At 37.5% G+C, this 27,252-nt stretch overlaps 1 protein-coding gene across 4 annotated transcripts in view; it reads left to right on the plus strand.

Moving 5' to 3' along the window:
• Positions 1-27,252, plus strand: part of BBS9 (Bardet-Biedl syndrome 9) — a gene marked incomplete at both ends in the record, with an annotated part of 471,339 nt that overhangs the window by 199,827 nt on the left and 244,260 nt on the right. For all 4 annotated transcript variants that reach the window (XM_079711010.1, XM_079711009.1, XM_079711012.1 and 1 more), the window contains one exon: positions 15,456-15,551. In XM_079711010.1, coding sequence (XP_079567136.1) covers positions 15,456-15,551 — 96 coding nt within the window. The remainder of the gene's footprint in view (positions 1-15,455; positions 15,552-27,252) is intronic.

Here is a 27,252-nt window from a genome sequence, read left to right on the forward strand (position 1 = left end):
GGGCAATGGAAGCTGGTATAGTGGTTTGTGAATGTTATCAAAGACCCAGCTTTTTTCTTTCTTTGCAATGTGCATTCTCTAGTGTGTTGGCTTGTTCCATGGCAATAAGATAGCTACTTTGGCTTAAGTCATCATAACTGACTACAGGGCAGGAGGTAGGGGAAAGAGATAGCTATAGCAATGACTGTAACTTTTATCAGAAAGGCTTGTTTCCATAAACTTCTTAGGAGATTTCTACTTAGGCCTCAATAGCCAAAATACTGTCACATGGCCTCTTCTAGCAGTAAAGGGGGCTGAGAACTAATGTAGATGGGCTGGGGAAAAGGAGGCTGGGAATAGATGTTAAATTAGCTGACATTCAGTGTATGCCATGTTACCAGTAATTTTACACAAAAATTTTACGTAAATGTAATAACAGGGCTTCCCTGGTGGCACAGTGGTTGAGAGTCCACCTGCCGATGCAGGGGACGCGGGTTCGTGCCCCGGTCCGGGAGAATCCCACATGCCATGGAGCGGCTGGGCCCGTGAGCCATGGCCGCTGAGCCTGCGCATCCGGAGCCTGTGCTCCGCAACAGGAGAGGCCACAACAGTGAGAGGCCCGCGTACCGCAAAAAAAAAAAAAAAAAAGTAAAAACAAATAGCGTGCTATTGTAGCAGCCTTTTATGGTACTCAGATATATGGCTGTCTTTCCTTGTCAATGAATTTGTATTTTAATGTTTAAATAATATTCTGTGGTTTAGGGGTGCCATGTACATAGCTTTTTTGTACTTCTCTGTTTTTCTTTGGAGAAATTCCTTGAAGATAAATGACTGAGTTAAAGGATATGCACATTTGAAAACTTTATTCAAATGCCAAAGTTACTTCCAGAATAATTGTATCAGGTTACAAGCCCAACATCAGGGTTTATACCCAGGATAGCAGCTAGATTTAAAGCTTTAAAAATTTTTGACATGGTTAGGTGAAATATGACATCTCTTTTTAAAATTTGCATTTCTAAATTATTTGTTAGCATAGAAATTTTGTAATTGTTATTAACTACTTGTATTCTTTTAACATATAAGGTTTATATTTTTAGGTAGTAAAATTTATTTTAAAATTTAATTTTATAACTGCTTTTTTTTTTTTTTTTTTTTTTTTTGGTACGCGGGCCTCTTACTGTTATGGCTTCTCCCATTGCGGAGCACAGGCTCCGGACGTGCAGGCTCAGCGGCCATGGCTTACGGGCCCAGCCGCTCCGCGGCATGTGGGATCTTCCCAGACCGGGGCACGAACCCGTGTCCTCTGCATCGGCAGGCAGACTCTCAACCACTGCGCCACCAGGGAAGGCCTATAACTGCTTTATTTAGTTTCAAGTTTTCATGTTGTACTTAGAATGATCTCTATTTTTTTAAAAAATTTTTTTAAATTAATTAATTTATTATTTTTTTGGCTGTCTTGGTTCTTCGTTTCTGTGCGAGGGCTTTTTCTAGTTGCGGCAAGTGGGGGCCACTCTTCATCGCAGTGCGCGGGCCTCTCACCATCACGGCCTCTCTTGCTGCGGAGCACAGGCTCCAGACGTGCAGGCTCAGTAGCTGTGGCTCACGGGCCCAGTTGCTCCGCGGCATGTGGGATCTTCCCAGACCAGGGCCCGAACCCGTGTGCCCTGCATTGGCAGGCAGACTCTCAACCACTGCGCCACCAGGGAAGCCTGATCTCTATTTTAAGATTATAAAATATTAATTATATTTTCTTCTGGTACATTTTAATACATTCTTTAATTCTGAAACACAGCTTCAGTATAGTTTTTTGTTTTTATAAAAAACAATTTTATTGAAGTATAACTTATGTACACATGTATAAAGTATACAATTTGGTAAGTTTTGGTGTTTGTATATACCTTTGAAACCATCCCTGCAATCATGATGCTGAAAATATCCATCACCCCAAAGAGCTTCCTTGTGCCCCTTTGTGATCCATTTTTCCCCCATCCCCAGGCAACCACTGGTTTCCTTTCTGTCACTATAGATTAGTTTTCACTTTCTAAAGTTTTATAAAATGGAATTACTCAGTATGTGCTCTTTTTTGTCTGCCTTCTTTCATTCCCTTATCAGATTATATGACTTGCACATAATTTCTCCCAGTCTATGGCATGTCTTTTCATTCTTTTAACAGTGTCTTTGGAAGAGAAGAAGTTCTTAATTTTGATAAAGCCCAATTTATCTGTTTTTTTTTTCTTTTATGGATCATGATTTTAATGTTATATCTGAGAAATTTTTGCCTAACTGAAGGTTACAAAGTTTTTCTCGTACATGTTTTTCTAGAAGTTTTCTAGTTTTATGTTTTATATTTAGGGCTCTTATCCATTTTGAGTTGATATTTATGTATGGTGTGAGATATGGATAAAATTCATATTTTTGCTTATGAATATCTAATTTTCCAGCATTACTTTTTTTTTGGCTTCACCACGTGGCTTGAGGGATCTTAGTTCCCCAACCAGGGATTGAACCCGTGCCCCCTGCAGTGGAAGTGTGGACCCCTAACCGCTGGACTGCCAGGGAATTCCCCCAAACTACTTTTGAAAAGACTGTTTTTTTCCACTGAATCATCTTTACAAAGTTGTTGAAAATCATCTGAATATATATCATAGGACTATATAAATCATCAGAATGTATATATATATATTTCTGCTCAGTTTGTTCCATTGATCTATTTGTCTTTGCCCATCAATATTGCTATATACCAATAGCATAGTGTCTTAATTACTATATATAAGTCTAGAAGTCAGGTAGCATAATTTCTCCAACTTTATTCTTTTATTTTCAAAGTTGTCTTGGATGTTCTAGATCATTTGCATTTTCACATGAATCTTAGAATCAGCTTATCAATTTAAAAAATGCCTGAAATTTTGATTGGAATTGGGATTGCAACTGATCTAATTTCTATAGATAAATTTGGAGAGAAACAACATCTTAACAATATTGAACATGGGAAATTTGCTCCACTTATTCTAGTTTCTTAAGATGAATGTAGAGACCTTCCTTTATTTAGGGCATATTTTATTTTTCTCACTAAGAGTTTGTAGTTTTCAATGTACAGGTCTTACAAATCTCTGTCAGATTTATCCCTAAAATATATTTTGATGTGATTGCAAATTGTAGTGTTTTATTTCAATTTCAAATTGTTCTTTCCTAGTACATAGAAATACAATCAGTTTTTGTATATTGATCTTGTATCACACAACGTTGTTTCTACTAGCTTTTTTTTTGTAGCTTTAGTCAGATTTTCTACATAGATGATCATGTCATCTGTAAGTGAAAACAGTTTTACCTCTTCCTTGCCCATCTGGAGATTCAGTTTGTTTATTTTTTGCTTGCTTTTTAACCTTGGCTAGAACCTCTGGGACGATGTTGAATAGTAATGGTGAGAGCAGACATTCAGTCTTTCAGCATTAAATACATTTTAGATGTAAGTATTTTGTAGGTGTCCTTTACAAGCATGGGGAAGTTCCCTTTTTTTTTTTTTTTTTTGGGGAAGTTCCCTTTTATACCAGGTTTGCTATGAGTTTTATTAGGAATAGATATTTAATTTTTTCAATGCTTTTTCTACATCAATTGAGATATTTTATATCATTTTCTTCTTTAGTCTGTTAATAGGTGGATTACATTGATTACTTTTTTAACGTTAGCCCTACTGTGCATTCTTGAGATAAATCATACCTTATCATGATGTATTTTTCTTTCAATCGACTGTGGGATTTAATTTGTTAAACTTTAGTTTATAATTTTTACATCTGTGTTTATAAGGGATATTGATCTGTAATTTTGCTTCCTTATAATTATGTGTCATTAATGTGGAGTTTATGGAATGAATTGGGAAATATTTACCTCCCTTCAATTTTTTTGAACAGTGTGCAGAATTGGTATTATTTTTTGCTTAAATAGTTGGAAGAATTCACTAAGGAAGTTTTCCAGACATAGAGTTTTTTGTATGGGATAGCTTTTAAACTACAAATTCAATTTCTTCAAAAGATATAGGCCTCTTGAGGTTATCTGTTTCTTATTGAGTGAACTTTGTTAGTTTCTGTCTTTCAAGGAATATGTACATTTCATCTGAGTTGTTGAATTTATTGGTATAAGGCTATTCATAATATTTTGTGATCCTTTTAATATCTGTAGAATCTGTAGTGATGACAACTCACTCATTACTGATACTGCTAATTTGTGTTTTCTCTCTTTTTTGTTCCTGATCTGTTGACTAGAGGTTTATCCATTTTATCTAGTTTTCAAAAACCAGCTTTTGGTTTCATTCATTTCCTCTTTTTATTTTTTGTTTTTCTATTCCTTTTCATTTCTCTCATATTCCTTTCTTCTGCTTACTTTGGGTTTAATTTTCTTTTCTTGGTTAGTTGGTTAATGCTATAAAATTTCCTCTAACTATTGCTTTAGCTGCATCCTACAAATTATGAAATGTTGTGTTTTTAATTTTCATTCAGTATAAAACAGTTTTAAATTCCCCTTTTGATTTCTTGTTTGACCCTAGTGTTATTTAGAAGTATGGTATGTAGTTTCCAAATTCTTGGGGATTTTCCGTACAACTTTTATTATTGATTTGGAATTCAGTTTCACTGTGGTAGGAAAACATACCTTGTATGCCTCAAATCCTTTTAAATTTATTGAAACTTATTTAATGGCCCCAAGATAGGACTGTTTTTATAAATGTTCCACATGCATTTGAAAATAATGGATTTTCTTCTGTTGTAGGGTGGGATCTTATGTAAATGTCAGTTAAGGCAAGTTTTCTGATAATGTTTTTAATCTTCTATATCCTTACTGATTTTCTGTCTACATGTGTCAATTATTGAGAGTAGTTTGTTGAAGTCTTCAACTATAATTTGTTTATTTATTTATTTATTTTTTTGCAGATCTGAAGTTTTTGCTTCATACATTTTAAAGCTCCGTTTTAGGCACATGAAAGTTTAGGTGTATAATGTTCTCTTGATTATTATGAAATAGCCTCTGTCTTTCTTAATATTCTTTGCTCTAAAATCTACTTTTAAGATATTAATATAGCTATTCCAACTTTCTTTTGCCTAGTGTTACAGTGATATATATGTATATTTCCTTTTTTTACTTTTAAGATGTTTACATCTTTATATTTAAAGTAGGTTTCTTATAGGTAGCATACAGTTGAGTCTTGGCTTTTTTAATGCAATACAATATTATCTGTCTTTTAATTGGGGTGTTTAGACCATTTTTTAAAAAATAAATTTACTTACTTATTTTTGGCTGCGTTGGGTCTTCATTGCTGTGCATGAGCTTTCTCTAGTTGTGGCAATTGGGGGCTACTCTTCATTGCAGTGTGTGGGCTTCTCATTGCGGTGGCATCTCTTGTTGTGGAGCATGGGCTCTAGGCACACGGGCTTCAGTAGGCGTGGCATGTGGGCTCAGTAGTTGTGACTCTCAGGCTCTAGAGCACAGGCTTAGTAGTTGTGGCTCATGGGCTTAGTTGCTCCACGGCATGTGCGATCTTCCCAGACCAGGGCTCGAACCTGTGTCCCCTGCGTTGGCAGGTGGACTCTTAACCACTGCGCCACCAGGGCAGTCCCTAGACCATTTATTTTTAATGTGATTTTTGATATGGTTGGTTTTAAATCTACCATCTTGCTCTTTGCTTTCTATTTGCCTCATCTATATTTTTTTTCTTTTTTTTTAAAGATTTTTTTTGATGTGGACCATTTTAAAAGTCTTTATTGAACTTGTTACAATATTACTTCTTTTTTTTTTTATGTTTTGGTTTATTTGTCACAAGGCATGTGGGATCTTAGCTCCCCAACCAGGGATCAAACCCGCACCCCCTTCATTGGATGGCAAAGTCTTTTTTTTTTTTAACACCTTTATTGGAGTATAATTGCTTTATAATGGCATGTTAGTTTCTGCTTTATAATAAAGTGAATCAGTTATACATATACATATGTCCCCATATTTCTTCCCCCTTGCATCTCCCTCCCTCCCACCCTCCCTGTCCCACCCCTCTAGGTGGTCACAAAGCACTGAGCTGATCTCCCTGTGCTATGCGGCTGCTTCCCACAGCTATCTATTTTACGTTTGGTAGTGTATATATGTCCATGCCACTCTCTAACTTTATCCCAGCGTACCCTTCCCCCTCCCCATATCCTCCAGTCTGTTCTCTAGTACGTCTGCATCTTTATTCCCGTCTTGCCCCTAGGAAGGTGAAGTCTTAACCACTGGACCACCAGGGAAGTCCCCTCCTGCATTCTTTTGAATTGAGTATGTTTTATGATTCCATTTTATCTCCTTTGTTGTCTTATTCACTATACCACCTAGTGTTAATTTAGTTGCTTCTTTGAAGTTTATGGCAGTGTTTCTCAACCTTTCTTTTATTATTTTCTCTGCAAGACTTTTTAGAATCTTTTTCTTAATCAGCTCCTCCACACAGTTTTAGTACCACAGATAATCCTGTATATCTGTTCATATTCTATATGAATATCTGTTTTTATAGATAAAATGAGTAAGATTTTTCTGAACCCTATAAATTTTTTTTTAACATCTTTATTGGAGTGTAATTGCTTTACAATGGATGAACCCTATAAATTGACTTTTGCCCCTTTGGAAGCAATATTTCCCTGTCAAAAATGCACAGATGCATAATACTGTATACATCTTTAACTTATTACAGTCTGTCTTTAGGTGATAGTATAATGCCTCAAACATACTATAAGACTCGTACAATAGTATACTTCCATTTCTCCCCTCCCAGCCTTTGTGCTATTGTTGTTTTATATTTTATATCTACATATATTATAAACCTTGCAATACATTGTTATGAATTTTGCTTTAAACAGTGATTATCTTTTTTAGAATTTCTTTTACATTGGAGTATAGTTGATTAACAATGTTCTGTTAGTTTCAGGTGTACAGCAGAGTAATTCAGTTATACATGTACAGTGATTCTCTTTTTAAGAGATATTAATAATTAAGACAATGATCTTATATATTTACTCATGGAGTTACCTTTTCCATTGCTCTTCATTCCTTTGTGTAGAACCAGGTTCCATCTGGTATCATTTTCCTTTTTCTTGAAGTACTTTGTTAACATTTCTTTTACTGGAGAAATACTGGTGATGAATTTTTTCAGCTTTTGTAGGTATAAAAATGTATTTTTTCACCATTTTTTTGAAAGTTATTTTCACTAGGTAAAGATTGTAGGTTGACAATGTTTTTCTTTCAATATTGGAAAGATATTGCTCCATTGTTTTCTGGCATTGCATTAAGACATAAGCTGTACCTCTATATGTAATATGTCTTTTCTCTCTGGCTGTTTTTAAGATTTTTTTCTTTAAGAAATTCATTTTTGGTGTACCTTGGTGTAGTTTTTTTGGTTTTGTTGTATTTTCATTTTGCTTGTGCTTGGTGTTTGTTAAGATATATATATATATATTTTACAATCTTTATTGGAGTATAATTGCTTTACAATGGTGTGCCAGCTTCTGCTTTTTAACAAAGTGAATCAGCTATACATATACATATATCCCCATATCTCCTGCCTCTTGTGTCTCCCTCCCACCCTCCCTATCCCACTCCTGTAGGTGGTCACAGAGCACCGAGCTTATCTCTCTGTGCTATGCAACAGCTTCCCACTAGCTATCTATTTCACATTTGGTAGTATATATAAGTCCATCTCACTCTCTCACTTCATCCCAGCTTACCCTTCCTCCTCCCCGTGTCCTGAAGTCCATTCTCTACCTCTGCTTCTTTATTCCTGTCCTGCCCATAGGTTCTTCAGAACCTTTTTTTTTTTTTTTAGATACCATATATGTGTGTTAGCATATGATATTAGTTTTACGCTTTCTGACTTACTTAATCCTATATGACAGACTCTACCTCCATCCACCTCACTACAAATAACTCAATTTCGTTTCTTTTTATGGCTGAGTAATATTCCATTGTATATATGTGCCACATCTTCTTTATCCATTCATCTGTTGATGGACACTTAGGTTGCTTCCATGTCCTAGCTATTGTAAATAGAGCTGCAGTGTACATTGTGGTACATGACTCTTTTTGAATTATGGTTTTCTCAGGGTATATGCCTGGGAATGGGATTGCTGGGTGGTATGGTAGTTCTATTTTTAGTTTTTTAAGGAACCTTCATACTGTTCTCCATAGTGGCTGTATCAATTTACATTCTTACCAACAGTGCAAGAGGGTTCCCTTTTCTCTACACCCTCTCCAGCATTTATTGTTTGTAGACTTTTTGGTGATGGCCATTCTGACCAGTGTGAGGTGATACCTCATTGTAGTTTTGATTTGCATTTCTCCAATGATTAGTGATGTTGAGCAACCTTTCATGTGTTTGTTGGCAATCTGTATATCTTCCATGGAGAAATGTCTATTTAGGTCTTCTGCCCATTTTTGGATTGGATTGTTTATTTTTTTGATATTGAGCTACATGAACTGCTTGTAAATTTTGGAGATTAATCCTTTGTCAGTTGCTTCATTTGCAAATATTTTCTCCCATTCTGAGGGTTGTCTTTTCATCCTGTTTATGGTTTCCTTTGCTGTGGGAAAGCTTTTAACTTTCATTAGGTCCCATTTGTGTATTTTTATATTTATTTCCATTTCTCTAGGAGGTGGGTCAAAAAGGATCTTGCTGTGATTTATGTCATAGAGTGTTCTGCCTATGTTTTCCTCTAATAGTTTTATAATGTCTGGCCTTACATTTCGGTCGTTAATCCATTTTGAGTTTATTTTTGTGTATGGTGTTTGGGAATGTTCTAATTTCATTCTTTTAAATGTAGCCGTCCAGTTTTCCCAGCACCACTTATTGAAGAGACTGTCTTTTCTCCATTTTATATTCTTGCCTCCTTTATCAAAAATAAGGTGACTATATGTGCGTGGGTTTATCTCTGGGCTTTCTATTCTGTCCATTGATCTATATTTCTGTTTTTGTGCAGTACCATATTGTCTTGATTACTGTAGCTTTGTAGTATAGTCTGAAGTCAGGGAGCCTGATTCCTCCAGCTCCATTTTTCTTTCTTAAGATTTCTGTGGTTATTTAGGGTCTTTTGTGTTTCCATCCAAATTGTGAAAGTTTTTGTTCTAGTTCTGTGAATAATGGCATTGGTAGTTTGATAGGGATTGCATTGAATCTGTAGATTCCTTTGGGTAGTGTAGTCATTTTCACAATGTTGATTCTTCCAATCCAAGAACATGGTGTATCTCTCCATTTGTTTGTATCATCTTTAATTTCTTTCATCAGTGTCTTATAGTTTTCTGCATACAGGTCTTTTGTCTCCTTAGGTAGGTTTATTCCTAGGTATTTTATTCTTTTTGTTGCAATGGTAAATGGGAGTGCTTCCTTCATTTCTCTTTCAGATTTTTCATCATTAGTGTATAGGAATGCAAGAGATTTCTGTGCATTAGTTTTGTATCCTGCTACTTTACCAAATTCATTGATAAGCTCTAGTATTTTTCTTGTAGAGTCTTTAGGATTCTCTATGTATAGTATCATGTCGTCTGCAAACAGTGACAGTTTTACTTCTTCTTTTCCAATTTGGATTCCTTTTATTTCTTTTTCCTCTCTGATTGCTGGGCTAAAACTTCCAAGAGTGTGTTGAATAATAATGGTGAGAGTGGGCAACCCTGTCTTGTTCCTGATCTTAATGGAAATGGTTTCAGTTTTTCACCATTGAGAATGATGTTGACAAACCCACGGGCCTTTATTATGTTGAGGAAAGTTCCCTCTATGCGTACTTTCTGGAGGGTTTTTATCACAAATGGGTGTTGAATTTTGTCAAAAGCTTTTTTTGCATCTATTGAGATGATCATACGGTTTTTTTCCTTCAATTTGTTAGTATGGGTTAGCACATTGATTAATTTCTGTATATTGAAGAATCCTTGCATTCCTGGGATAAACCTCACTTCATCATGGTGTATGATGCTTTTAATGTGCTGTTGGATTCTGTTTGCTAGTATTTTGTTGAGAATTTTTGCATCTATGTTCATCAGTGTATTGGCATGTAATTTTCTTTCTTTGTGACATCTTTGTCTGGTTTGGTATCAGGGTGATGGTGGTTTTGTAGAATGAGTTTGGGAGTGCTTTTCCCTCTGCTATGTTTTGGAAGAGTTTGAGATGGATAGGTGTTAGCTTTTCTCTAAAAGTTTGATAGAATTCGTCTGTGAGGCCATCTGGTTCTGGGCTTTTGTTTGTCGGAAGATATTTAATCACAGTTTCAATTTCAGTGCTTGTGATTGGTCTGTTTATATTTTGTATTTCTTCCTGGTTCAGTCTTGGGAGGTTGTGCTTTTCTAAGAATTTGTCCGTTTCTTCCAGGTTGTCCATTTTATTGGCATATAGTTGCTTGTAGTAATCTCTCATGATCCTTTGTATTTCTGCAGTGTCAGTTGATACTTCTCCTTTTTCATTTCTAATTCTATTGATTTGAGTCTTCTCCCTTATTTTCTTGATAAGTCTGGCTAATGGCTTATTAATTTTGTTTATCTTCTCAAAGAACCAGCTTTTAGTTTTATTGATCTTTGCTATCGTTTCCTTCATTTCTTTTTCATTTATTTCTGATCTGATCTTTATGATTTCTTTCCTTCTGCTAACTTTGGTGTTTTTTTGTTGTTTCTCTAATTGCTTTAGGTGTAAGGTTAGTTTGTTGATTTGAGATGTTTCTTGTTTCTTGGGGTAGGGTTGTATTGCTACAAACTTCCCTCTTAGAACTGCTTTTGCTGCATCCCATAGGTTTTGGGTCATCGTGTTTTCATTGTCATTTGCTTCTAGGTATTTTTTGATTTCCTGTTTGACTTCTTCAGTGATCTCTTGGTTATTAAGTAGTGTATTGTTTAGCCACCATGTGTTTGTATTTTTTATAAATTTTTTCCTATAATTGATATCTAGTCTCATAGTGTTGTGGTCAGAAAAGATACTTGATATGATTTCAGTTTTCTTGAATTTACCAAGGCTTGATTTGTGACCCAAGATATGATCTATCTGAAGAATATTCCGTGTGCATTTGAGAAGAAAGTGTATTCTGTTGTTTTTGGATGGAATGTCCTGTAAATGTCAATGAAGCCCATCATGTTTAATGTATCATTTAAAGGTTGTGTTTCCTTATTTATTTTCATTTTGGATGATCTGTCCATTGGTGAAAGTGGGGGTGTTAAAGTCCCTTACAGTGATTGTGTTACTGTCGATTTACCCTTTTATGGCTGTTAGTTTTTGCCTTAGGTATTGAGGTGCTCCTATGTTTGGTGCATAAATATTTACAATTGTTATATCTTTTTCTTGGATTGATCCCTTGATCATTAGGTAGTGCCCTTCTTTGTCTCTTGTAATAGTCTTTATTTTAAAATCTCTTTTGTCTGATATGAGTATTGCTACTCCAGCTTTCTTTTGATTTCCATTTGCATGGAATATCTTTTTCCATCCCCTCACTTTCAGTCTCTATGTGTCCCTAGATCTGAAGTGGGTCTCTTGTAGACAGCCTATATATGGGTCTTGTTTTTGTATCCATTCAGCCAGTGTATGTCTTTTGGTTGGAGTAGTTAATCCATTTACATTTAAGGTAGTTATCAATATGTATTTTCCTATTACCATTTTCTTAATCGTTTTGGATTTGTTATTGTAGGCCTTTTCCTTCTCTTGTGCTTCCTGCCTAGAGAAGTTCCTTTAGCGTTTGTTGTAAAGCTGGTTTGGTGGTGCTGAATTCTCTTAGCTTTTGCTTCTGAGGCTGCTGGGAGAGATTTCCCTTTCTCTTCTTTGTTCGTACAGCTCCTGGGGTTCTGCTTTGGATTTGGCCCTGCCTCTGTGTGTTGGTCACCTGAGGGGGTCTGTTCTTCCCTCAGACAGGACGGGGTTAAAGTAGCAGCTGATTAGGGGACCCTGGCTCAGTCAGGCCAGGGGTAGGGAAGGATACGGAATGCTCAGTGAGCCTGTGGTGGCAGAGGCTGGTGTGACGTTGCACCAGCCTGAGGCACACCATGTGTTCTCCTGGGGAAGTTGTCCCTGAATCATGGGAGCCTGGCAGCGGTGGGCTGCACAGCCTCCCAGGAGGGGAGGTGTGGATAGTGACCTGTGCTTGTACACAGGCTTCTTGTTGGCTGCAGTAGCAGTCTTAGTGTTTCACGCCCGTCTCTGGGGTCCACACTGATAGCTGCAGCTTCTGCCCCGTCACTGGTGCTCGTTAAGATGGTGCTCTGAATCCCCTCTCCTCGCGCACCCTAAAACAATGGTCTCTTGCGTTTTAAGCAGGTCCATACTTTTTCCTGGACTCCCTCCTGGCTAGGTGTGGCGCACTATCCCCCTTCAGGCTGTGTTCACACAGCCAACCCCAGTCCTCTCCCTGGGATCTGGCCTCTGAAGAAGCCGGAGCCTCAGCTCCCAGCTGTCCCGGCCGGCAGGTGAGCAGACAAGCCTCATGGGCTGGTGAGTGCTGGTGGGCACTGATCCTCTGTCGGGAATCTCTCCGCTTTGCCTTCTGCACTCCTGTTGCTGCACTCTCCTCCCTGGCTCCGAAGCTTCCCCCCGCCACCCCCTGTCTCCATCAGTGAAGGGGCTACCTAGTGTGTGGAAACTTTTCCTCCTTCACAGCTCCGTCCCAGAGGTGCAGGTCCCGTCCCTATTCTTTTGTCTCTGTTTTTTCTTTTTCCCTACCCAGGTATGTGGGGAGTTCCTTGCCTTTTGGGAAGTCTGAGGTCTTCTGCCAGCATTCAGTAGGTGTTCAGTAGGAGTTGTTCCACATGTAGATGTATTTCTGATGTATTTGTGTGGAGGAAGGTGATCTCCACGTCTTACTCCTCTGCCATCTTGACGCTCTCCCTCTGTTAAGATATTTTGATCTATGGGTTATAATTTTTATCTACTTTGGAAATATTTTGGCTATTATTTTTTCAAATATTTTTTTCTGTCTCCGCTCCTTTTTTCATCTTTATTTTAAGGACTCCAATTATGTGTATATTTCTCACTTGGGGTTGTCCCAGAGCTCAATGATGTTGTTTTTGCAATCTTTTTTCTCTTTGTGCTTTTTTTGGGTAGTTTCTACTGCTATACATTCAAGTTATTTCTTTTTTCAGTGTGTAATGTGTTCATAATCCCACTCAGTGTATTTTTTTAATCTCAGACATTGTAGTTGTCATCTCTCAAGGTTTGATTTGGGTCTCTCTTTTTTTTTTTTTTTTTTTTGCGGTACGCGGGCCTTTCACTGTTGTGGCCTCTCCCGTTGCGGAGCGCAGGCTCCGGACACGCAGGCTCAGCGGCCATGGCTCACGGGCCCAGCCGCTCCATGGCATGTGGAATCTTCCCAGACCGGGGCACGAACCCGTGTCCCCTGCATCGGCAGACGGACTCTCAATTACTGTGCCACCAGGGAAGCCCGGGTCTCTCTCTTTTTAAAAAAGTTTTTCCGTGTCTTTATTTAATATAGTTCCTTTGAATATTTATAATAATATCATAATTGTTTTAATGCCTTTGTCTACTAATTCTATTGTCTGTGCCATTTCTGAGTTAGTTTTGATTGATTTTTCTCCTTGTTAATGGGTTGTAATTTCTTTTCTCTTTCTGTGTTCTATAATTTTTGACTGAAGGACAGAATTCCTGAATTTTATCTAATTGTGTGTTGAGTATTTTAGTTTTCCTCTAAATATTGTTGAGGTTTTTTTTTTCTGGGACACATTTAAGTTACCTGAAAAAGTTTGATCCTTTTTAGTGTTGTTTTGAAGCTTTGTTAGGTGGGATGGGAGCAACATTTATTCTATTGTGAACTTTACCTGCTACTGAAACCAAACTCTTCCATGTGTTCTACCTGATACCTAGTGAATTTTGATAGTCTATATTATGGCCAGTGAGAACAAGGATTATCTCTGGCCCTGTCTGGGCTTGTGGATTATTTCCTGTAATCTTTTTGACTGTTTTTTTTTTTTTTCCTCCCCAACCTCAGGTAGTTTCCTCATAGGCATGCATCCATTAGTATTCTACTGAGTACTCAAATGGGACTCTGCAGATCTCTGGAGTTCTTTCTCTGTTGCTCTATATGCTCTCTGCTTTGAGAACATTTGCCACTTTGGCCTTCCCAGATTCCCAACTCTATCTCCTCAACTCAGGGAGAATGCTGGGTTGCTCCTGGGCTCCCCTCCCCGGTGTTGTGGCTTGGAAATTTCTCTAGGTGGTAAGTTGGTGCAAACATAGGGCTCACTTTGTTTCTTTTTTGTCAGAGATCCCTGTTGTTCATTTGCTAATTTCCAATGTCTTAAAAAATGGTTCATATATTTTATTCCATTTTTTAGTTTTTTGAGTTGGGAGGGTAAATTTGGCCCCAGTTTTTCCATCTGGGCACAGAGTGAAATTCTCCAGTGTTATAATTTTTATTTGTTTTTTTGAGTCAGGAGTCAAATGTGTTTCACTTGTAATTTTTTGATATGAATTTTTTTGATATCTCCCTTCTGTAGGCTTTCTCCTTCACGTCTCTTTTTAATTTGCTGTTTATTTGTTAAAGAGTACAAATTATTTTTCCTGTGAGTTTCCCATACTCTGAATTTTGCTGATTACATCCCTGTGATTTTGTTTAATATTTTCTCTGTCTTGTTCCCTATAAACTGATAGTTGCATCTAGTGCTAATAGAGTTAGGATTGATTATTTTGGCCATACTACTGCAAGAATGGTGGTATATACTTTCAGCAGTGGGTACATTATATCTGTTTGTCTCCTTTTTTGTGATTGTAACAGCTATTGATAGTCAATGCTAAGATCCATTAATTCATTGGAAGTTGAAAAATGGTGGTATTCTATTCTTTCAAGCTTTCTACAATTTTTAGCTGGAATATTTCCACACAGAGAATGTTTCCCTTGTTTACCACTGTTTATGTGGTACAATTTGGTAGGATCATCAGGATAAATGCTTGGTTCTTTGTCTTTATTATTGATTTTTAAAATAATGAGTTGATTCTCTAGGATCCTTCAATAGTGAGCATTTGGGTTTTTTGTTTTATTTTTAGTGTCAATATGAACACATGCCTTTAAATATATTTGATGTATTTTACTTCATTGAAGTTATTATTATTATTATTTTGATACTCAAGTATTTTCATCTCTGGCCAGTGGTAGTCCCTTAAGGTGGCTCTTACGTCCTTTTCTTACAAGTCTGTTGGTCACTGATAGTTTCCTTGCTTTCTGGTGTGACAGGCATTCTAAGTTCACCTTGTACATTTCTTGCCTCAGACCTAGAATGAACTAGTATAAGAAAGAAAATTAAGTGATTTCAGCATGTTCTTCTGAGGCAGTAATTTTAGCATTTAGAAGCAACTGTGGAGATCAGTTAATATATTATAGTCCACACATGGTCCTTAAACATGACTAGTGACATAAAAAGTACTCATTGTCAACTAAGCTTCCTATTTTAAACATTAAGTGTTTTGCCTTGTGATTATGTAAGGTGATTTTTAATTTTCTTTGTAGGCTTTGCCAATCAGTCAGAAGATGATCAGGTGAATGTAATGGGTTTTCGCTTCTTAGGAGGTTCCCGAGTTACTCTTCTTGCTTCCAAAACCTCTCGTAAGTAAAGCCATGGTATTATTGCTTTTGAAAACTTCTATTAAGAACAGTGCATCATAGATCATTGCCACATCAAAGATTTCTGCAAGGGTGATGTTAGATATTGAAAACTAAGAGCTGTTATATTAGTTATGAAGATAGAATCCTGTTTTATTAGTGATACTTAACTTTGGTTTTGGGGATGAGGAGAGTTTGATAGAGGAATTTAAAGAACTGAAAAATGTTTTTGAGATAGGTATATGGTGAACTAGGTTTTAGGAGTTACTAGAAACTGGAGTTAATTTTTAGGGGGTATGTGTATAATTCTTATATCCTCCTTTTGGACACTTGCAAAGATGAAAGTGAAAGTGAATAACTTTTGCTGAGATTAATCTCAGTAGAATGAATAGTGGTAATTGTATAGTCAAATTTGAATTTCAGATTTAAATATGCTTTATTGATTTGTTTGCTTCATATGAGAATAATGGTTGAAACTACTCAATGTAAAACTGACTTTTGATGTATGTAGATAATGAAGCTACTAAACTCACTGAGTTTTATATACCTTCTTGGAAATAAATTAAAATATTAAGAAAGGAAGTGTTTAACAAATTTTAGGTACACTAAGGCTATTAGGGGAAATGAATGTGTGTGTGTGTGTGTGTATATATATATATATATATATATATATATATATATATATATATATATGTCTGAGTACACTCCAGTTTTTAAAATCTCTGCCATTTGTACAATGGGTTTCATTTTCTATCAGTACTTTATGGATTTGCAGTTTTAGTTGGTTATTTCTTTTATAATTAGAAAATATAGTAAAATAAGGATATGTTCTTTTTGAAAAATGAAGATGTTAACAGGGGGAACATATATATATCCTTATTTTAGAAACTATAATGAAGTTTCTGTGGTTAAAATCATAACAGCTTCTGGAATGTGTAGGTTGGTGGCTAGTGAAATAGATTTGGAAACAACTAAAAATTAAAGAATAAGATACACAGGGCTTCCCTGGTGGCCCAGTGGTTGAGAGTCCACCTGCCGATGCAGGGGACACGGGTTCGTGCCCCGGTCTGGAAAGATCCCACATGCCATGGAGCGGCTGGGCCCGTGAGTCATGGCCGCTGAGCCTGCACGTCCGGAGCCTGTGCTCCACAATGGGAGAGGCCACAACAGTGAGAGGCCCACATACTGCAAAAAAAAAAAAAAAAAAAAGAATAAGATACACAAATTAAAGACATTTCTGAGAAGAATGAGAGAATTCTGTACTTTTCGTAGTCTTTGTGATTGGTCATGATTGTAGTCTTCTTTACATTGGCACCATTTTGCTTTGATTAATTTTAATCTTCAGTTGGATGATGGAATCATTTTTGTACATTTCTCTGTTAAAATGTTCTCTTTAATTATACTAAAAAATTGTTGCCGGGCTTCCCTGGTGGCGCAGTGGTTGGGAGTCCGCCTGCCGGTGCAGGGGACACGGGTTCGTGCCCTGGTCTGGGAGGATCCCACATGCCGTGGAGCGGCTGGGCCCGTGAGCCATGGCCGCTGAGCCTGCGCGTCCAGAGCCCGTGCTCCACAACAGGAGAGGCCACAACACTGAGAGGCCCGCATATAGCAAAAAAAAAAAAAAAAAAAAAAAAAAAAAAAATTGTTGCCAACATTTCTCTGGGAAATTATACACATCTGTTTGATTTCAGTTGATGATGCTGTATGATGAATCTGCAATTGAGACCATTTAAAAAAGGCAAAAATTTATTCTTTGTGCAAATGAGGGTATTTATGTCCTAATGCATTATATTTATTCTTTTTTAGATAAAGTAACTCTTAGAACATTGCTGTTGCCCATAGTTACTTTATCATTCTCTAAATTTCACCAAATATCCATGTATATAACTGATTTATTCACATTCATCTTAATATATGGTAATGAATGCCTTGACACAGCTACAGTGTGGGCAGACAGACTAAATAATGGATTGGACAGGAACTATTAAATAAAGAATCAAATGAACTGTGTAAACTGAAACATGAAGTGTAGCCATTACAATTCCCTGATGGGTATTTTGGCCTCAGTGATACCCAGAATTCTACTTAGGGAATGTCCTTGGACATGAAGGGAGATAGATATGAAGAAAATACAATGGGATGGAGTCAAGATGGTGGAGTAGGAGGACGTGGAGTTTGTGTCTCCTCACAACTAGGGCACCTACCAGGCACTGGTGAGGGGCCACAGACACCTAAGGAGATGGGAGGAACCCCTGAGCAACTGGGTAGGATGTGGGGGTGGGGAGGGAGCGTAGGGAGAGGTGGAGGCAGGTTGGGACCAGTGCCCCTGAGGGGTGGCTGAGGGAGGGGAGGTGTTCCCATGCCTGGAGTGGCCCACTCATGGTGAGGGTAGCAATGGGGATGGGGGAGAGACCCTTGGGGGATTGGAGGGAACACAGCCAGCGTTTCCCCTGTCCACTTGGGCTCTGGGGAGTCTGCTGAGGTCCCAGGCCTGATCCTCTGCCCTCTGAGGCCCTCTCCAGCCGTGTGGGTCCTGAGGGCATGGGAGGGAGGGAGAGGGAGAGGGGAGAGGAAAAGTGGAGGCCAGATGGGATTGGTGGCCCTGGGGGTGGTGACTGGGGGAGGGGAGGGGTTCCCATGCTCGGAAGGGGCCCACTATAGTGAGGGGATCAGCGGGGAGCCTGCTGAGGTCCAGGGCCTGATCCTCTACACTCCGAGGCACACTGCGCTGCTCTGAGCCTCAGCCCTGCCCCCACACCCCCACCCAGGGCCTAACCTCCGAACTCCTCACTCTGAGGCCCCCTCCAGCCCTGCAGGTCCTAAGCCTAGGCCCCACCCCCACCTAAGCCCCGCCCCCACAGCCAAGACCTTTTCTAGCCTTTTTTTTTTTTTTTTTAGGTGTGGTTATATATATATATTTTTTCTCATGTTTATTTATTTTGGCTGCACTGGGTCTTAGTTGTGGCACATTGGATCTTCATTGCAGCATGTTAAGTTGTGGCATGCATGTGGGATGTAGTTCTCCGACCAGGGATCAAACCCCGGCCCCCTGCATTGGGAGCGTGGAGTCTTAACCACTGGGCCACCAGCAAATTCCCTATGGTTCTGTTTTACCTTGTTGTTGCATTTATATCTTTATTTTTTCTAAAATTTTTTTATTTTTCTAATTTTACTTTATTTTTTATTCTTTGTTATTGTACTGCTCCTGTTTTTTTTTTTTTTTTTTTCCTGCACCATATGGCTTGCAGGATCTTGATTCCCAGGCTGGGGAGGCAGGCCTGAGCTCCTGTGGTGAGAGAGCTCTGTCCAAACTGCTAGACTAACAGAGAACCTCAGACACCAGGGAATATTAATCGGAGTGAGGTCTCCCAGAAGTCCTCATCTTGGCACCAAGACTCAGCTCTACCCAACTGCCTGCAAACTCCAGTTCTGGATGCCTCAGGCCAAACGACCAGTAAGACATGAACACAGCCCCACCCATCAAAAAAAATGAGATGACAAACAAATATGTTACAGACAAAGGAGTGAGGTAAAAACCTACAAGACCAAATAAATGAGGAGAAAATAGGCAAACTACCTGAAAAAGAATACAAAGTAATGATAGTAAAGATGATCCAAAATCTAGGAAATAGGATGGAGGTACAGATTGAGAAAATACAAGAAATGTTTAACAAAGACCTAGAAGAACTAAAGAACAAACAAACAATGATGAACAACACAATATCTGAAATGAAAAATACACTAGAAGGAATCAATAGCAGAATTACTGAGGCAGAAGAACAAATAAGTGAGCTGGAAGATAGGATGATGGAAATAACTGCTGAGGAGCAGAATAAAGAAAAAAGAATGAAAAGAATTGAGGACAGTCTCAGAGACCTCTGGGACAACATTAAACACAACAACATTCAAATTATAGGGGTCGCGGAAGAAAAAGAGAAAGAGAAAGTGTCAGAAAATATTTGAAGAGGTTATAATCAAAAACTTTCCTAACATGGGAAAGGAAATAGCCACCCAAGTCCAGGAAGTGCAGAGAGTCCCATACAGGATAAACCCTAGGAGAAACACACCAAGACACATATTAATCAAACTAACAAAATTTAAATTCAAAGAAAAAATATTAAAAGCAGCAAGAGAAAAGCAACAAATAACAAACAAGGGAATCCCCATAAGGTTATCAGCTGATTTTTCAGTAGAAACTCTGCAGCCCAGAAGGGAGTGGCAGGATGTATTGAAAGTGATGAAAGGGGAAAATCTACAACCAAGATTACTCTACCCAGCAAAGATCTCACTCAGATTTGATGGAGAAATCAAAAGCTTTATAGACAAGCAAAAGCTAAGAGAATTCACCACCACCAAACCAGCTTTACAACAAATGCTAAAGGAACTTCTCTAGGTGGGAAATACAGAGAAGAAAAAGACCCACAAAAACAAACCCAAAATGATTAAGAAAATGGTAATAGGAACAGACATATCAATAATTAGCTTGAATGTAAAAGGATTAAATGCTCCAACCAAGACACAGACTGGCTGAATGGATACAAAAACAAGACCCGTATATATGCTGTCTATAAGAGACCCACTTCAGACCTAGGGACACATACAGACTGAAAGTGAGGGGATGGAAAAAGATATTCCATGCAGATGAAAAACACAAGAAAGCTGGAGTAGCAATACTCATATCAGATAAAATAGACTTTAAAATGAAGACTATTATAAGAGATAAGGAAGGACACTATATAATGATCAAGGGATCAATCCAAGGAGAAAACATAACAATTATAAATATTTATGCACACAACATAGGAGCACCTCAATACAAAAGGCAAATGCTAGTAACCTTAAAAGGGAAAATCGACAGTAACACAATAATAGTGGGGGCCTTTAACACCCCACTTACACCAAAAGACAGATCATCCAGACAGAAAATAAATAAGGGAACACAAGCTTTAAATGACACAATAGACCAGATAGATTTAAATGATATTTACAGGACATTCTACCTGAAAGCGACAGAATACACTTTCTTCTCAAGTGCACACGGAACATTCTTCAGGATAGATCACATCTTGGGTCAAAATTAAGCCTCGGAAAATTTAAGAAAGTTGAAACTGTATCAAGCATCTTTTCCAACCACAACGCTATGAGATTAGAAATCAATTACAGGAAAAAAACTGTAAAAAACACAAACACATGAAGGATAAACAGTGCACTGCTAAATAACCAAGAGATCACTGAAGAAATCAAAGGTGAAATAAAAAAATATCTAGAAACAAATGACAATGAAAACATGATGACCCAAAACTTATGGGATGCAGCAAAAGCAGTTCTAAGAGAGAAATTTATAGCAGTTCATTCTCACCTCAAGAAACAATAAAAATCTCAAATAAACAATCTAACCTTACACCTAAAGCAACTAGAGAAAGAAGAACAAAGATAACGCAAAGTTAGCAGAAGGAAAGAAATCATAAAGATCAGATCAGAAATAAATGAAAGAGAAAAAAAGAAAACAACAGCAAAGATCAATAGAACTAAAAGTTGGTTCTTTGAGAAGACAAACTTGGTAAACCTTTAGTGAGACTCATCAAGAAAAAAAGGGAGAGGACTCAAATCAATAAAATTAGAAATGAAAAAAGGCAAAATTACCACTGACACCACAGAAATACAAAGCATCATAAGAGACTACTACAAGCAACTATGCCAATAAAATGGACAACTGGGAAGAACTGGACAAATTCTTGAAAAGGTACAACTTTCTAAGACTGAACCAAGAAGAATCAGAAAGTATGAACAGACCAATCACAAGTAATGACATTGAAACTGTGATTAAAAATCTTCCAACAAACAAAAGTCCAGGACCAGATAGCTTCACAGGTGAATTCTATCAAACATTTAGAGAAGAGCTAACATCTATCCTTCTCAAACTCTTCCAGAAAATTGCAGAGGACCACCCCAAATTCATTCTACAAGGCCACCATCACCCTGATACCAAAACCAGACAAAGATATCACAAAAAAAGAAAATTACAGACCAATATCACTGATGAATATAGATGCAAAAATGCTCAACAAAATACTAGCCAACGGAATCCAACAACACATTAAAAAGATCATACACCATGGTCAAGTGGGATTTATCCCAGGGATGCAGAGATTCTTCAATATATGCAGGTCAATCAATGTGATACACCATATTAACAAATTAAAAACTAAAAACCATATGATCATCTCAATAGATGCAGAAAAATCTTTTGACAAAATTCAACACCATTTATGATAAAAAATCTCCTGAAAGTAGGCATAGAGGGAACCTGTCTCAATATAAGAAAGGCCATATATGACAAACCCACAGCAAAACCTCATTCTCAATGGTGAAAAACTGAAAACATTTCCTCTAAGATCAGGAAGAAGACAAGGATGTCCACTCTCACTACTATTATTCAACATAGTTTTGGAAGTCCTAGCCACAACAATCAGAGAAGAAAAAGAAATAAAAGGAATGCAAATTGGAAAAGAAGAAGTAAAACTGTCACTGTTTACAGATGATATGATACTATGCATGGAAAATCCTAAGGATGTCACCAGAAAACCACTCAAACTAATCAATGAATTTGGTTGATTTGCAGGATACAAAATTAATGCACAGAAATTTCTTGCAATCCTATACACTAATGATGAAAAATCTGAAAGAGAAATTAAGGAAACAATCCCATTTACCATTACAACAAATAGAATTAAATACCTAGGAATAAATCTAACTAAGGAGGGAAAAGACCTGTACTCAAAAAACTTTAAAACACTGATGAAAGAAATCAAAGATGATACAAACAGATGGAGAGATATACCACGTTCTTGGATTGGAAGAATCAATATTGTGAAAATGACTCTACTACCCAAAGCAATCTACAGATCCAATGCAATCCCTATCAAATTACCAATGACATTTTTCACAGAATTAGAACAAAAAATTTTACAATTTGTATGGAAACACAAAAGACCCTGAATAGCCAAAAGTAATCCTGAGAAAGAAAAACGGAGCTGGAGGAGTCATACTCCCTGACTTCAGACTATACTACAAAGCTACAGTAATCAAGACAGTATGGTACTGGCACAAAAACAGAAATATAGATGAATGGTACCGGATAGAAAATCCAGAGATAAGCCCATGCACATATGGTCACCTAATCTATGACAAAGGAGGCAAGAATATACAATGGAGAAAAGACATCCTCTTCAGTAAGCAGCGCTGGGAAACCTGGATGGCTACATATAAAAGAATGAAATTAGAACACTCCCTAACCCCATACAGAAAAATAAATTCAAAATAGATTAAAGACCTAAATGTAAGACCAGACACTCCAAAAGTCTTAGAGGAAAACATCGGAAACACACACTTTGACATAAATCACAGCAAGACCTTTTTTGAACCACCTCCTAGAGTAATGAAAATAAAACCAAAAATAAGCAGATGGGACCTCATTAAGTTAAAAGCTTTTGCACAGCAGAAGAAACCATAAACAAGATGAAAACACAACCCTCAGAATGGAAATAAATATTTGCAAATTAAGCAACATACGAAGGATTAATCTCCAAAATTTACAAGCAGCTCAATATCAAAAAAACAGACAGGGCTTCCCTGGTGGCACAGTGGTTAATAATCCGCCTCCCAATGCAGGGGACACAGGTTCCAGCCCTAGTCTGGAGGATCCCACATGCCATGGAACAACTAAGCCTGTGTGCCACAACTACTGAACCTGCGCTCTAGAGCCCGAGAGCCAGAACTACTGAGCCTGCATGCCACAACTACTGAAGCCCACGTGCCTAGAGCCTGTGCTCCACAATAAGAGAAGCCACTGCAATGAGAAGCCCGTGCACCACAAGGAAGATTAGCCGCCGCTCACTGCAACTAGAGAAAGCCCCCTCGTAGCAATGAAGACCCAATGCAGCCAAAAATAAATAAATTAATTAATTAAAAAAAAACAAACGAACAACACAATCAAAAAATGGGTGAAAGACCTAAATAGACATTTGTCCAAAGGAGACATACAGATGGCCAAGAGGCACGTGAAAAGATGTTCAGCATCACTAATTATTAGAGAAATGCAAATCAAAACTACAATTAGGTATCACCTCACACTGGTCAGAATGGTCTTCATCAAAAAATCTACAAACAATAAATGCTGGGGAGGGAGTGGAGAAAATGGAACACTCTTGCACTGTTGGTGAGAATATAAATTGATACAGCCACTGTGGAGAAGAACAGTATGGAAGTTCCTTAAAAAACTAAAAATAGAACTACCATATGACCCAGCAATCCTACTACTGGTCATATACCTTAGAAAACCATAATTCAAAAAGTCACATGTACACCAATGTTCATTGCTACACTACTTACAATGGCCAGGACACAGAAACAACCTAAATGTCCATTGACAGATGAATGGATAAAGATGATGTGGTACATATATATAATGGAATATTACTCAGCCATAAAAGGAATGAAATTGGGTCATTTGTAGAGATGTGGATGGACCTAGAGACTGTCATACAGAGTGCAGTAGTCAGAAAGAGAAAAACAAATATCGTATATTAATACATGTATATGGAATCTAGAAAAATCTTACTGATGAACCTAGTTGCAGGGTGGGAGTTAGAGGCGCAGACATAGGAAACGGACGTGTGGACACGGTGGGGGCGGCGAGGGTGGGATGAATTGAGAGATTAGGTTTGACATCAATACACTACCATGTGTAAAATAGATAGCTAGTGGGAACCTGTTGTATAGCACAGGGAGCTCAGCTCGGTGCTGTGATGACCTAGCCGGGTGGGATGCAGCGGGGGAGGGAAGTCCATAAGGGAGGGGATATATGTATACATATAGCTGATTCACTTTATTGTACAGCAGAAACTAACACAACATTGTAAAGCAATTATACTCCAATAAAAAAATGAAATAAGGGGGCTTCCCTGGTGGCGCAGTGGTTGAGAGTCCGCTTGCCGATGCAGGAGACATGGGTTCGTGCCCTGGTCTGGGAAGATCCCACATGCCGTGGAGTGGCTGGGCCGCTGAGCCTGCGCGTCCGGAGCCTGTGCTCCGCAACAGGAGAGGCCACAACAGTGAGAGGCCCGCGTACCGCAAAAAAATAAATAAATAAATAAATAAAAATAAAATAAAATAAGGAAGTACAATTTTCCAGAGTCTAGGCAGATATTGGTATATTGGTATATTAAATATATGCATTCTTTGTATATCAGTGCTACCTCTATAAACTTGTTAAAAATAACAAGTAGGTCACATTTTATGAAATCAAATATTTTTATAATCAGAATTATAAAATATTTCTACATGGAAGTCAATTATTTTTACTGATTCAGTACAATGAAATTTCAGAAGAAATATGCTATTGACTAAATACTTATATATTCCTGCCATGGCACTCTCTTAAGATCCAGATCCATTTTGTGATTTATTACCTCACACAACAGACACTACCTCTTCTCTCTCCCTCTTCCTTCCTGCCCCTTTTGTCTCCAGACTTTTCTTGATCTTTCTTATATATCTATTTTTGTCTTTTTCTCTACTGTATCTATTTGTACTTTGCCTTGTTTCACTTTTTTTTAAAGGATTTAAAGTATATATATAAATTATAAAAATTTCCAAAATATGGAAGGAGAAAGTAAACAGTTGAAGGAACAGAGAGAGAAAATAAGAGCAGGAAATTAATAAAGATAAGAAAAAGATTATACTGCAGAATCAATAAGATGCTAGCAGTCTAAAAATAACAAGAAAACATTTTAGTTCCAATTTTCAGAATGTTCAAAAGATCAAATCAAATCAGTTGTTCAGGAGATGCACAGCCTTTACTGATGCTGAGTCCAGGATGAAGTTTCTCTTCTGAATATCATAAAGATAGCTTCTTCAATAATGTCTCCATAAGCTTATTCTTATAGTTATAATCGTTATACTTATATAGTTATACTTTATGAGTAACAAATTTCATAAAGCCTTAAAAATAATGACGAAACGCAATTACTAGGTATAATTCTGTATGAGCCCAAAGCAGTGCAGTCTAAGCTGCAGCTTAATCCAAGGATAAATTTAGAGTGTCTAGTATTACACACTCTAATTTAGTATCTAGCATTTTCAGTAAGAATTGGATAATCAAACTCAGTAATTCAGAAGTAAAATGTAGCTGGAAGGAGTTGTGGGTTTTGTTTTTAAATGAGCAGTATTAGAACGTGTTTGAATAGCAATTGAAATGATTGAATTAATGGGAGACGCTGATGATCAGGAAGAAAGGGGATCACAAAGCAATGAAGTCCTTTAGAAGGAGAGAAGGGGTGGGGATGCAGAGCCTGGAGGGTGAGGAGAATTGAAGGACAGGCCTTTGTAACTTTACTGTGACAAGATGTAGGTCCAGGGAGATTTTGTAGATTTGTTGACCGAAAGATAGGGGAGCTTTGATGTCTAAATTTGAAAAAGAAAAAGCATGACACTGATGTCTTGAAGAATAAGAAAGCAAACTCATGAAATATAAGGCAATGTTGAAGTCTGAGATCCTGAATTTTGAAGTGAAGCCAGTCATCCTTGGACGATTTTGCCTGGCAGTGATTTGTTTATCAGTATACAAGCAACTAAAGTCAGGGCTGGGATTTTGAAACAGAGAATTGCATATAAAATATTTTTATGATAATCATTGTAATAATGGACTACCAAATCTAAGAGAAATAAAGTAGAGAAAACTGATACATAGTGAGAATTTAATGGGTTCAATGGATCACCAGCCTTGATAAGGTTGAAGAAGTGAAGTAGTAGGAGTTATAGAGCAAGTGAACCAGAAGAACAAAAGGTGGTGGTCAGAGAATGAATGAAGTGCTGATGTAAAGTGTTCAGAGAGACTGCAGATTCTGATGAGAGGCTCATCAGACAAGGTGTGACACTGGGGCAGTGGGTTGTGAAGATGGAGAGAAAACCAATGGAGACAAGGATTTCTAGGAAATGAAATGTCTCAGTTGTGGATATTGGAAGAGCCTATTTGATGTTAGCACAATGAAAGAGAAAAAGAAATACATGCAGACATATTATTGTGAAATTTTAGAGCACTAAGAATTGGGAGCATATCTTCAAAGATTATAAAGGAAAAAACAATCTACTCAAGGAACATGAATCAAGAAGGCATTTAACATCAAAATTATTAGATGCTAGAAGACAATGGAAAATTTTTTGCTAAGATTTGAGGGAAATGATTATCAATTTAGACTTCTGTACCCTGCTAAATTGGTAATTAGCAATGAGTGCTGAGTAAATACATCTTCTCAGTGTCACAAGTAGGGCTAAGCAATTGCAAATAGCAAATTTATGTTGCCTCAGGTAGGCCTTTGGGATATGGAAAGGATAACTAATATACTAAACATTTCAATATCCTGAAAGATTTTAACATTCTAGAAAGAGTGATTGAATTGAACAAGGTCAAGTTTAAAAGTCCTTTGCTTATCCATTTTGACTATTTTTCTTTCAGGTGTAATGAAAGAATTGTAGTCATGTATGTGAATAAGGGTTGGGCCTTGAAAAAGCCTTTTGTTTTGCATCTGTCAAAAGAAAGCATATGTGATCCTGAACTGTGTTAAACAAAATATCTTCAGAACAAGGAAAGTGAGAATCTTGCTCCACTCCATCTGGGTAGACCACATGCTTTTGTTCATTTTTC

Source organism: Hyperoodon ampullatus (genome assembly GCF_949752795.1).
Source record: "Hyperoodon ampullatus genome assembly, chromosome: 9".
NCBI classification, from domain to species: Eukaryota; Metazoa; Chordata; class Mammalia; order Artiodactyla; family Ziphiidae; genus Hyperoodon; species Hyperoodon ampullatus.